This window comes from Scylla paramamosain, chromosome 27, assembly GCF_035594125.1.
Source record: "Scylla paramamosain isolate STU-SP2022 chromosome 27, ASM3559412v1, whole genome shotgun sequence".
NCBI lineage: Eukaryota > Metazoa > Arthropoda > Malacostraca > Decapoda > Portunidae > Scylla > Scylla paramamosain.
In genome coordinates this window covers 2220165-2234085 of record NC_087177.1, presented here as the reverse complement: position 1 = coordinate 2234085, position 13921 = coordinate 2220165, and the positions used below count along the sequence as shown (strand labels likewise).

Here is a 13921-nt window from a genome sequence, read left to right as displayed (position 1 = left end):
TATATAAATTTAAAAATGTGTTATCACTACTACAACTATAAAATGTTAGTTACTACTGTTACTGCTACTACTACCACCACTACTAATACATCTACCAACTCCACCACCAGTACTGTAATACCCAAACACCGTCACAGCCGCCCTCCTGGTACATACATGGTCCGCATCTCTCTGTTATGTGCACCGCCCTCCCAGTCGGCACAGCCCGGGCCCGCCATGCACGCTGGTAATGAGTGGGGGCCGAGGAACCCCATGTGAATACCACGCCAAAAATGTATTGCCTCCACTAATGAGGTCTGGTGTGCTAAAACTGTGCTGCGGCTCCACGGCTCCACTGTTGCAGCTTTTTTTTTTATCCGCAGCACACAGAGAGGGTCGTCATCTTGGCCATAGCTGAAACACGAGTAGGCGACCACAGTAGTTACGCTTGTTTACTCGTCGCTGCGGTGCTTCCTGGTTTACAATGTTGTTCAAGCGGTTTCTGTTTTTGTTTGATCTGTATTTCGGTTCCTCTGACAAAAGAAACTTGCTCGATGCTAAAACATTCCACAAACTCATTTCTATCTACTGTACTTCGAATAAATTTCTATTATTCAGAATTTACGACATCTTCAAACTGATTTTTAGTCTTTACTTTGTCTAACTCAGTGTTCGCCCAAGTATTACGATTCGGAGGCTGTCGGTAAAGAAACGTGCAGCAAGATCCCCGGCATCTGCATAAGGAACCCACACCGTTACGTTCCCTTTTACGAGGCAAGCACAGCGTCCTCTGGTCTCTGAGTTGTGCTCCTTTACATGCCTGGTGTCGGAAGGGTTACAGCCTCGCCGCGATGAGTTACTATGCTTGGAGCGGGCGGTGTTCGGCCAAACGTTTCTACAAAGTATTTATGGCGGTGCTCTGCGACCCGCGCCTTTCACTGTTAGCTGTGGTAGCGGTGCAGGGGATAAATAGATAACCATTTAGACCCGTATTTAGAAACACTTTGTTTTCTCACCACGACTATCTTAAAAGGCCACCGCTAGGATCAGCCTGGTTCTCAAGACTGCTTCTCCTGTCAGTAATGTAGAAATCTTGTCAATTTATCACTAGAACCGTAATAACACCCTTAAAAGCTCGTGTGACTTCAACTAAAGAGCCTTATGAAAGTAGTCGGGATGCTGTCAGATGTTTCAGAATATGGTTCCTAGTTTGGGCCACGGACTGCCAGATGATTAAGCGGCGACTACTACACTCGTACTTCACAGCGATATGTTAAGAGTATATCATTAACATGTTCTATCTATATAAATGGTTTGATTATTTAATGCGTCGTAGCAACACGATCCTATGGCGCAGCATGTCATAGTTGTTAAGATGACAAAAAGAAAAAAAATACATGGAAGGAACTCAATGATGAAAATAAATAAACGATATGCAAAATCAAGCCAGGCATGTCGCGGCCGTGACGGGACACAAGCGCCCCGCAGCATGCATCAATCAAATCGGATATTGCTCAGCAGGTGTGCGGCGACTACCATGTCCCCGCCACAATCGTCACCCAACACGCATCACCCTACATCCTCCCGACCGACAGTCTGCTCCATCGATTCCTGCGGCAGACAGCTCCCCAGACGAGTGTGCCGTCATCCTTCTTCTTTCTTTCCCTCCGTCCTTCTCTTTCATCTTTTCATCTCCGTTCCTCACCCCAGCCGTCATTCAGCCATTACCATAAAGATATCCTGATGAAAGAAGATTACGGAAATATTTTACCGAGGAAAAAATGATTCATTCTTTCATTCAGAAGGGAAAAATACCGTTCTACAGATTTAGACAGCGCCATGTGGTGCCAGAGCTGCAGCGCATTAATCAAACCAATCAGACAATCAACCTTTAGCTTCAAAAGAAAGAAAAAGGGGAGACGCTGTTCATTATTCACCATTCAGCCACAAGAGGCAAAAGAAAGAGAGAGAGCGCCTGTCATCTGTCAACTGTTCACCTTTTATCTTGGTTGGATATCATCTTCTTGTAATTCCACGGCTAAAGATCTGTTGTATGCCACGATCAATCATTTTCTTTGGTAAAACACCAAAGTACACGCATACATATCACTTTGGTAGAAGCATAATTATCTGGTACAAGCATACGTTCTTACAACTACTGATTAACTCTGCCAGCTAAGTGTAAGCATTGCCTAACTAGACCTAACACGCCTAACTACTATTACAGATCAATATTTCTTCAGTACAAGCATGAATAATTAATGGAAGCTTACGTAACTACTCACATAAGTCACCTGTGCTTCTTTAGGTCAAGCTTATGTAACTAGCGCTACTGACCATCTTCTTAATATTTTTTTTATTCTTTTCAAGCAAGCACAAACACACGGAAGTCCACTCAGATCTCGTCCTTTCCGTACCAGTGGAGCCTGTGCACAAAATACGAGAGTCTGATGATATTTCCACTGGATGGCTGGTAGCGTAGGCAGGATCCGCTGTTTGACCATTTATTTCGAAACTCCGTCGCCCGTATTCTGAATCCTATTCGACCAGCACGCCATTTCTATTTGCGGTACTACTGTAAAAGGACAATAAGCCGCTGGGAACAAATTTATTGCAAGCGGCACTTTGAAGCATTCCACGATTTTCATAGTTAAGTCTGCTGGACCGTTTATTATTTTTTTCTTTTGTTTTCTTTCTTTCCAGGCAACTAATACACATTCATTGTACAGTCGGGCGAGTTGACATTGGAGTCTAATACATCTTTCCCGGTTAAGTCTCTCCTGCACTTCACTGATACTACCCTGACACAACCATACCAGTCGCCCACTAACTGACGTATCCATTACTGTGACCCATCCTCTGTTGTGATCTATTTATTGCTTTGGCACAGCTAATACATCTCTCCTGGTTAAGTCTCTCCTGTACTTCACTGATTTTTCCGTGATACAACCCTCCCAGTGGCCCAGTAACTGACGCATCCACTACTGTGACCCATCTATTGCCGTGACAGATCCATTATCGTGACTCATGTCCTGTGACCCATGAGCTCCTCTGTCCCACTCCTTAGTGACTCTTCCATTGTCTTAACCCATCCCTTGTCATCACCCAACCCTTGCAGTGAGCCATCCATCATCTCCTTGCCCTGTTCATTACCGTGACTCACCCATTACAGTGATCTACCCTTAGCAGTCACCCCATAACTGACATCCTTCGCCATTACCCATCCCTCGTAGTGGTCCATTCCTCGCGGTGGACTTCACAGTGATCTGTTCCTTGTAACAATTGATTTCTGCAGTAATGAACATACATGCGAATAGCGTCCGTGTCTATCACCGTCAGCATCGCCTTGTTTATCATTACAAGTATTCTGTTTTGTGGAGAATGTTCCTATACTTATCAAAACTCTATATATTTACGTGGTGTCGCCTTAACTACATCCATAAACTCGAGTTGTGGTTAAGATTCGCTTCACTAACTCTCCATGATCTTGTTTCTTAACTTATCAAATTGAATTCACACACCAGGGATTTCCTCAGTCTCACTCGTATCTGAAACCATTTGTTCTGTAGGAAAATGGAGCAGATTTTCAGAAGAGGAAACAAAACACAAAGTTGGTGAAACGAATCGGGCATTTCATACGTTTCAGTCTTCACCGCCTCTCTTCTGTGTCGCCTTTACATTTCTGCCATTGTTTATTTTTTTTCTGTTATGATGACGTATACGTTGCGCATCTCTCTTGTTTGCCGAGTTAATTATCCTACTTCTTTTTCATTCCTGCTTTGTTTTCAATCCTTCTCTCATCCTTCGCTTCTGAGAGCACGTCGCTTGTTGCAATGACTAGCGAGTGGCATTGCATCAGAGCTGTCTGGTCCACGTCTTATCAGGAGTTTGAGTGTGTTTTTCCTTGGTTTCCATCCGTTCTCTTCAGTAAGTGCGGATACGTGGTCTGAAGTCTTAAGTTAATTACCCTCTTACTACTTCCTTCATTGTTAATACGCTCCATTCTCTCATTGTTTGTTCGCTTCCTGCGTGCTTGTGTTTCTCTTTCCTTCATGAGATTCAAGCACACACTTCACTTTGCCTCGCCTCGTGGTCAGAAGGTAGTAATTAATTCCATGAAGTCAGCATTAAAAAACCAAGTGGGCTTCACTGCCTCTTGTTATTTCTTTGCATTCCCTCCTTGAAGTATTCATGACGAACATTACTTTTTTTTTTTTTTTTTACAGATTAAACAAATTAATTTCCTTCATTCCATGTGGCTATTGCAAAATAATCAGTCAATGTCAGTTTAGCAACGCAGTCCCCCATTTCATTCTGACAGGAAATTATGACACGTTACTTTTAAGCAACTCTACACGATTTTGTTGGCTAGAATACAACTACAGGCCCTAAAAAGATCTGAACTTTTCGACCATCCCTTTTACCGTCACTAGCCTTCACAACCTTACTCTTAACTTGCATCAGTTTCGTTAAGCTTGAAAAGAAGCCATGACAGTGATCATACTAATTAACGATCTCTTCATACTCTAGTTTTTTGGCGGAGGGCAAATCAAAATGTATGATTAACATTTTCCATTTCAGATACAATAATATATCTCATCTCATCTCGTCTCTCTCTCTCTCTCTCTCTCTCTCTCTCTCTCTCTCTCTCTCTCTCTCTCTCTCTCAGATGGCTCGGTGACTGGACGTATGCTCAACCTGACGCACGTGCACAGGGTCCACACGGGCACGTACATCTGCGAGGCGTACAACGGCATCCCGCCCAACGCCAACAAGACCTTCACTGTCGAGGTGCACTGTGAGTACTCCGCCTCCACGCTCCATCGCCCCTTACCTACCAACATCCCCTCGCTAACACTATGGTAACCTCCACTTCCACCCCCATCACCTCTTATCCTCAAACATTTCCTCGCTAACACTCTATTGTGGCATCTATCATGCTGACCCATCTGTAGTGTTACATCCTTTATCTCTATTGCCTGCCATTCATCACTATCCCCTCGCTACCTCACTACTGTAACTTCTACTGTGATGACCCTTCCGGAGTTCCACGGTTCTTATATCTTCTTTCACTGTTACATCTTATTCTCCACTAATCCTAAAATCATAATCTTTTCCTCCTCTTTCTCCTACTCTTCCGCCTCCGCTTCCTACGCTCTGTCTTCCACCCCTCCCCTACCCATCCCTACCATCCAAACAATCTCTGACTTTCCAAATCATCCTCATCTTTTCCCCATTTCTGTCCCCTCCAACTCGCGCTCGTCATCATGAAGGCATCTAATTTTCTTTTCCTTCCATTTCTTTCCACCCCACCACCATCAATGTCCCATCTGACTTTTCTCGTCATATCATCTTAACCTTCCCCTTCTCTTCTCCCACCACCACCGCTACACCACTACTGTTATAGTCACCTCCGCCTACTTACTCCTTGCAGTCGACCCTTACATAAGAGTCAAGAAGTGGAAGGTTGGCGTGCACAATGGGTCGACTGCTAAGCTGGAGTGCGACGTCGAAGCTTTCCCCCTGGCTGTCACCTACTGGGAGGACGAACACGGCTTGCTCCTCGAAAACTCCACCAAGTACAGCATCTTCTACCACCAGGACCACGACTCTGTGTGGAAGGTAACGTGTGGATTGGTGGTGGTGGTGGTGGTGGTGGCGGTGGTAGTAAAAGAGAGAGAGAGAGAGAGAGAGAGAGAGAGAGAGAGAGAGAGAGAGAGAGAGAGAGAGAGAGAGAGAGAGAGAGAGAGAGAGAGAGAGAGAGACAGCGCCGGAGAGACATACACACAGATACAGACACACACAGAGAGAGAGAGAGAGAAATAATAAACAAATAAAAAAAAAGCGAGAAACAGCAGCTATAAAATAAAACTTCATGCTAATTAAGGACTTCCCGAGTGTTCCAATTATGCTCCAATTATGCACACACACACATACACACACACACACACGATGCCACGCTATGCTTTTAAGGAGAACACTCTGGGAAGGACCTTAATCCTGGATATTGTTTTTACCGTCTCTGAGATTGACAACACCCACATCACCGCCCGATCTACTTTGCCGATTGACTGTGTTTGTGGTGGCTGAGTGATTCAGAGAAGAGGCAAGAGAGGAGAGGAGAGGAGGAGAGGAGGGGAGAGGAGAGAGAATATTAGATATCGGAGTAGAGAGGGAAAAAATGAGGGGAAAAAAGGGAAAGAAAACAGAAAATGAACTTAGTGAAGGAGTTAATATCAGAGGAAAGTGGAAAAAGGAGTGAGAGGAGATAAGAGTAACGAAGAGAGTGGCAATAGATACATCGAAGGGAAGTGGAAAAGAGGGGGAAGAGTAGAGATAAGAGAAGTGCAGAGATAAGAGGAGGAAAATAAAAAAAGGAGGAAAATAGAACGCAAGGTAAATGGAGAGTAGAAGTTTGAGTAAAAAAAAATATAAACATGAAAGAAAATATCGAAATACAAGCAAGAAAAATCGAAAAAAAAATAGTTACACAGAATAGGAAAGAAAACAGAAAGAACGAGAAACACTTGAGGTGGAAAGAAAAAAAAAAGAAGAAAGAGGAGATGGAGAGAAATGTTAATGAACCAAGTGGGAACGATTCCAAAGAGAGCTTTACGAGTGGCTAGTGTGCGTGTGTGTGTGTGATGGGGGAAGGAGAAGTAGGAGGCTGTGTACTGCAGACGATGGGGGGAAGTTGGGAGATGGTTTATGGGCGACAAAGGAAGGGAGGAGAAGTTAAGGGAAGGGAAGGGAAGGGAAGGGAAGGGGAGGGGAAGGGAAGGGATAGAAGAAATAAGGGATGAAACCACGACTAAACTGGCAGGAAATTGAGACTTGTGGGCTTGTTAAATCACTGCAACTTTTCTGTTTTCGTCAATTCTCTCTCTCTCTCTCTCTCTCTCTCTCTCTCTCTCTCTCTCTCTCTCTCTCTCTCTCTCTCTCTCTCTCTCTCTCTCTCTCTCTCTCTCTCTCTCTCTCTCTCTCTCTCTCTCCTGGAGGCGTGCGTATGGAAGGGACAGGAGCAATTTGATTATCTATGATTTTGTATATATTCTTTCATTCATCGGATTTCATTCTGTTTATTTTCTCTTCAATCATTTTATTTTCTTCTATTTTTCTTCTACATATTTCATTATCGTTTCACTTCATAATATCATTATTTTTCTTATCCTTCTTGTTGTCTTTTTGTTTTCTTGTCTTTCTTTTCTTCGCCTTATTCTCTATTTTTTATTTCATTTTTCTTTTCACTTTTTTGTGCGTTCTTTTCTTTTACTTCTTGTCCTCCACTTCTTCCTCCTCCTCCTCATCATTATTCCTTGTCATTTTTCCTGCCCTTCCTTCATGTCCCAACCTCCTTTTTTTTCCTTTTCTTCCTCTTTTTCTCCATCGCTCCTTTCCAAAATCTTGTCACGTCCCAGCCCCACCTCGCCGCCTCATCACCAACACCAGCCGACCACCACCACCACCACCACCACCACCACCCTGTTCCAATAGTGTCCCAGATAAAGCAGCCTCCAGCAATAACTCATGATGTGTTGCGGCATAAAGACTGAATGTGCGCATCGCCGTCACTGCCAAGGAACAACGCCTGCCTCCTGTCAATGCTCCTGATAAACTAGACTCGTGTGCCTGCTGCGTCTGTATCGCGTGTGTTTGTGGCGCAGCGAGGTGTAAACTGCCACGAAATACAGCAGAAAATAAATGTAGAATGATAAAATGTCATACATGAACATCTGAGCCTCTAATGATGACGTGTACATGATATTACAGTTACAGCGTGGCATTGAAAGTGTGTGCGCGTGTGTGTGTGTGATGAAGGAATGTACACACCACACGAACAATACCACACGTCATTTTTCCTTCAATAACTTACAGGAACAAAAAACACGTGTAACTTTTCCTCCTTCCCCCGCTTCTCACGTGGCCGCTCTCTCTCTCTCTCCCTCTGCCCACAGTCCGTCATGAGCATCAGTATCTTCAACGTAGACCGCGCGGACATCGGAGACTACCACTGTGTCGCCAAGAACGAGCTCTCCATCACCCGCGGCCTAGTGAAGCTCTACGGTGAGAGAGAGAGAGAGAGAGAGAGAGAGAGAGAGAGAGAGAGAGAGAGAGAGAGAGAGAGATTTCCATAATTTTGATTACTTTGAAAGCCAGAAGTGAGTTATTTACATACTTTCCATTACTTTCCCTCCATAATTCAACGATCTTAACAACCTTCTGCCAGTTATTCCCCTTTTCCATCTCCCTGTAAATAATTCTCTTTTCGTATTTCCCCTCTTTACACATTTCACGCACTGCCTATCATCGTTTCCGTTCCCTCACTCTCCGCCTATCATCATTTCCTTTCCCCATGTCCATCTTTTTATTAATCCTTCCTTTATCTGTTATTTCGTTTCTGTGTTTCTCTATCCTATATTTTAAGCATTCTTTATCGCTATTTCTTTACGTATCTCTCTTTTTTCTTATCTAACTAATATATCTCCTTTTTTCTCATTACATATCTCCTTTATCGTTTGTTTCCTCTGAATTATTGTTTTTTGTTTTTTTTCTTCGTAAGACTCTTTTTTATTTGTTTATATTCTTACCGTGTCTGTATTCCATTTGTTATTGAGCAAAGTTTCTTCCTTCGTTCTCTCTTTTTCCCATCATTCAATTCACGTTTATACAGTTTTATTTTCCATCACCCCATTAATTTTCCTACACTTCTTCCTTTCTCGCGATACAGAACTTTGTATATCACGCATTCGTATTTTCCTGCGGTTCTTATTTCCTCATACCATACAGCTCCTCCTTTGCCGCATTCCAGTAACTTTACTTTCCATAATACCACATTTTTTTCCTTCAGTTTCCCCTTTTTTTCACATCCTGTTACTTTATTTTCAATCATACCATTAAATTTTCCTCCACCTCCTTTTCCACACCTTGTCACCATTATATTTCCATAGCTTCTCTTTTTTTTTTCACCTTGTAACCTTATTTCCACCAAACCATCATGTACAGCACCCCCCCCCAACCTGCCCTTCCCCACGCCTATTCCACTGACTAACCTACACGCAGAGATCGACCCCAACCTGCACCACCCGTCCACTGGCTCGGAGGAGAGTCTCACCTTCGGCCCAGACCCTCCCAGCTTCACCGACCTCTTCGACCTGTGTCCGCCGCGAGCCGAGTGCGAGGAGTGCCCCAAGACGCCCAAGTGTGCCGAGGGTCGAGGGGCGCTCTTCGGCCTCAGCGTGGAGCAATACGGCAATGTTACCTATCCCGGGTTTCGCAATAGGAGCTCAGGTGAGTGTGCTGCCTTTTATATTGCAGGTATGACTATGACACCTTCAACATTGCAGGAGTCACATCTTTAAACGTTAATATTTGCTTGTGTGATGATTGCCACGACAATGACTTCCTAAATACCACAGCAATGAATTAACGATTAGCACTTTTAAACTGTCAGATGCTACGTGAAACGCCAAAAATACAATAAATTAGTTATTGAAAAAAAATAACCGACAGAGAGAGAGAGAGATACAGATAGACAGATAGATGTAAAAAGATAGACTGACGGACAGATACAAGCAAACAGACATAGATAAGTAGACGTAAGCTAACAAACAAATATACAGTAACACACAGGCAGGAAGGCATCATCTTGTCAGCCAGCTCTCAATAAAGCTGGCAGCGTCGCCCCAGAGATACACGTCGCAACATTAATAACCCGCTGCGCTTGGAATATTCCATTACAGAAGCAGTGCAACATTACATTATCACGCCTCACCACCTGCGATGACTGTGCAGAGTTTACCTTGCGATCTCACTAAATGTGTATTTCATTCATTTATTTTTCCGTAGTCTCATTTATCCACATAGTTGGTTAATTATTTAACGTCGCATACATTCTATTTCATAATGAGGCACTCAGATAATGAGGCTACAGTTTTTCCTCATGGTTTGCTGAAACTTTTATTCAACTCATTTGCTTATTTTTCTGTATATTTACCTGGCTGTTTACTTATCTATCTCACCACTGACACGTTTTCACATAATTTTTTACCGTCAGTGCTAGCATGTAGTACGAGGACTTCACGTGGGCAGAAGCCTTAACACGTTACAAATCTATGTTCTGAAACGCTTTGCTCTCTCACCACGAATATTTTCAAAGGCCACAGAGATTATTTGCCAGGTTCTCACGATTGTTTCTCCTTTGAATAATCTAGAAACCTTGTTAATAGAACAGTACAAACACTCTTAAAAAAATCCATGTAACTTCAACCAGAGCCTTTTGAAAATAGTAAAGGTGAGGTACAGAAATGTTTAAGAATATAGTCCTTACCCCTGCCTTCAGCTGACTCGAGGCACAAAGAACAGTGGTCAAAACTGCTCAGCACACACTAAGCAACAACGTTTATGGGCAGCAAAAGCGCAATGAAACGTGTGGGAGTGGCAGCTCCGGATAACCACAGCATTTTACATTACAAAACACTTGCATTACAGGGGAGGGATTATGAAAAGCCACAGTCTCCCACGCAATACAGTCCATTAAAGTTTTTTTTTTTTTTTCGCAATGCACTGGAATCTGCAATTAGTTTGTCATTATTTTAGGAGTTAGTACATTAGGCTTTTTTTTCTCTCTCTCTCTTTTTAATGGGAAAGACGTCAAATATACGGCCTTGTTAATAATGCGTGTGTGTGTGGTTAATAAATAAACTAATCAACACACATCATTATAATGAGGCCACGTCAGACTTGGTGCAAAGATACGTTAACAACTCGTAACTCACTAACTACCTTCCTATATCGTATGCAGTTAGTTCAGATACATATTCCTCAGCAACTAAAAACTAACCTAAACCAGTATCATAATGGCTTCCTATATCTGGTTGAAGACATATTAAGCAATTAACTGTCAAACTCTCTCACCACGACTATTTTCAAAGGCCACAAAGATTATTAGACTGTTTTTCCTGTTGATAATGTAAAAATCTCGTTAACGTATCACTGGAATAGTAAAAACACACTTATAATTCTGAAACTAGTCTGGATGCAGCGCAGAAGTGTTTGAGAATATGGTCCTAAACTAACCAAATCCTGCTATCAGATCTACAAGTTGCCAGAATTACACTTCCATGCACACCAAAGTAGAACACTCACCTATACACACCAAGGTACAGCCGCAGCACCAATGACAGTCTACGTGCACGCTCTTGATCCGCAGTTCCTAATACACAGGACGATGCGGAGGTTCAGAAGCGAGGCTATTCTAAACGGAGACAACGCTGGCTGTCACGAGGCAACACACGCATGCTCGAACACACTCCTGAAATATTTATTGGTCTCGCTTGTTATATTCAGAAGTATTACGACATGATTCAGTCCACACCGAAACCGACAAATGGTTTAGAAGTGTGTTCGAACTGTGGACTGCGAGTAAAGGCTTGTCGAGTTTCCCTACAAGATGTTGTGGTTTTCGAGACAAGGAAAGACATCAACTCAGGTGTCTTCTCTTCATCGCTCAACTTTATGCACGGGAAAACACCTGCAAAGTTTTCACTCCTCCTCCTCCAGAAACATTACCGTGAATATCAAAGAGAGAGAGAGAGAGAGAGAGAGAGAGAGAGAGAGAGAGAGAGAGAGAGAGAGAGAGAGAGAGAGAGAGAATGTACTAGCCGACACTTACCTTATAACAACATAATTCACTATGCACACAAAGGGAACTATTAAGCATAAAAAAAGGCAAAAATAAGAAATAAAAAAAACAAAGAAAAAAAAAACTGCTGGGGCAAGAGTTCGCCTCACCTGCTGCTCATTAACTGGACACGGAAACAGAAAGCGGACGTCGGTAATAACAACTTCACACCACCACCAATTACACCCCAGCAATTACTCTCGTTAGGAAAAGTGCATGCTGCTAATTACGAGGGAGTATTGGCCTGTTCTTGCCACGGTGCCGGCGAGAAGAAGGGGGTCGCTGGGTACAAGGAGCTCAGCCGTTCAGGAGTTTAAGTGTTCGGAGTTTACCTGTGTTAATAGAGAGAAAGAGAGAGAGAGAGACTAGTGTGTGTGTGTCCTTACTCTAATACAATCTAACAAGTCCACATACGTGAATCCTCGTTACTAACTCACAAACTCTTACCCAAATTAATCCTTCAACGAAACACAACACAACACACGTAAAACATACTCCATTCCACAACACCCTTCATTCATTCATTCATCACCATACATCTAATCTCCCTCCTCCTTTCCCACACTTCTCTTAACCCTTTCACTGCTACTGATGCATCCTTCTCTCCTCCCAAACCACTGAGATATTTCTTCATGCCCAGCAGACATTACACTGGCTACACTGGCTATTTAAACCCCTTTTCTTTCTTATAGTAATTGTATAGACTTTACACAGTTATTTTTTTGGTACTGTGAATTGCTTTGTATGGCAGTGAACGGGTTAACATCTCCACGCTGTTCATTTTTCCCCTTTTACAGCCTCCTACCTATTTTGTGTTACTTGTCTTGCCAATCTCGCCGCAAACAATATACTGACCGGATTACGATACGTTCTCCACTTGATCATCCTTCCCTGTTTTGAGTGATGGCCCCATACATACTACCCCCCCCCCAAAAGGACGACGCCAGGAAGCAGTGAGAGGGGCAGAGATCTTTAGTTTTTTTTTTTTTTTTTTTTTGAGGTTATAACTTAGTAGAGACGGAAAGACACAGATGAGCGATGATTTAACGTCATAAATTCATCCCATCACTCTCCTCCATCACAGAAATAGATTGGATTATCCGATAATTTCAGGTTAAGTGTGTCCCTTCAGTGGCGTTTGAGCTGCATTTTTTATTTCAACGCTTTTTCTCTCTCTTCACTTGAAAATGCGTAGATATCGGGAGAGATATATTGAAGGAAAGTGGATGATTGAAATGATGATTGATGATGATGATAGAAAACTGCTCCATATCTTAGTAAATCGCCACGCTCTTGTTTAAAAAGGACGTCAAGTACTGAGAAAAGAAGTAAATTGAATACTGACCTTATCTTCTATCTTATGTGTAGAATCTCGGTAGAATCTTACTATAGCTATTTTTTTACACATTTTTTAACACAGACCGTGGCGGCTGGTGACACGCCGCGGCACATGTAAAAGGAGCTGCATATGAAAGAAACTGAAATTGTAATTGATTGGGTTATGATTTCACAACATAGGAGAGAGAGAGAGAGAGAGAGAGAGAGAGAGAGAGAGAGAGAGAGAGAGAGAGAGAGAGAGAGAGAGAGAGAGAGAGAGAGAGAGAGAGGTTCTGAGTTAAATGCGAGTTAATTGAGGGGAAACGGATGAAGGATTGAGAGAAAAAACCGCAATCAGAAAATTCCCGATGGAGTAATTCATCTTAATAATTCTAAAAAAAATTAACTGTCGTGCACCTTGTCAGTATAAAGCTGATTACAAAACTGTCAGCTGTGCCTCGGTTATGTGACGCAAGGTTCTGAATTACCATGTGCTTCACCTTTGTATTGTTAAGCACTTTTACACTATACCATATGTTTAATTTCATTCTACGTACATTACATAGTCATTATGAAGTTAACGATGTTTTTTTTTCTCTCTCTCTCTTTCTCTCACGACAGGGTAAATCACCTTTAATTACTAATCCACTACCATTACATATCTATTTAATAACTGACTGCACAGACATCGGAGATCGTCAGTAGTCACGTATGGGTTACTCTTAAGACTACCAAAAGTACCTCAATTATGATGTAAAACTTGAAAACTGCCTTGAACTTGGTTTAGGTTACATACATTTCAAAACTAGCCTTTGCGACGTTCCCTTTGCGACGTTCCCTACACTTAAAAAATTGCCTTGTGCAGTAATTGGTCTACGTGATATCAATTTTAAATCTACCCTTTGTGATGTTAATTCTAAAAACTACACTTGTGACGCCCCCTTA

At 42.5% G+C, this 13921-nt stretch overlaps 1 protein-coding gene across 3 annotated transcripts in view; it reads left to right on the top strand.

Moving 5' to 3' along the window:
• The window catches only part of LOC135114033 (uncharacterized), a 148100-nt gene that overhangs the window by 120246 nt on the left and 13933 nt on the right, over positions 1 to 13921 (top strand). For all 3 annotated transcript variants that reach the window (XM_064029674.1, XM_064029673.1, XM_064029675.1), the window contains 4 exons: positions 4649 to 4777; positions 5414 to 5601; positions 7935 to 8043; positions 9040 to 9267. In XM_064029674.1, the coding sequence (XP_063885744.1) occupies positions 4649 to 4777; positions 5414 to 5601; positions 7935 to 8043; positions 9040 to 9267 (654 nt within the window). The remainder of the gene's footprint in view (positions 1 to 4648; positions 4778 to 5413; positions 5602 to 7934; positions 8044 to 9039; positions 9268 to 13921) is intronic.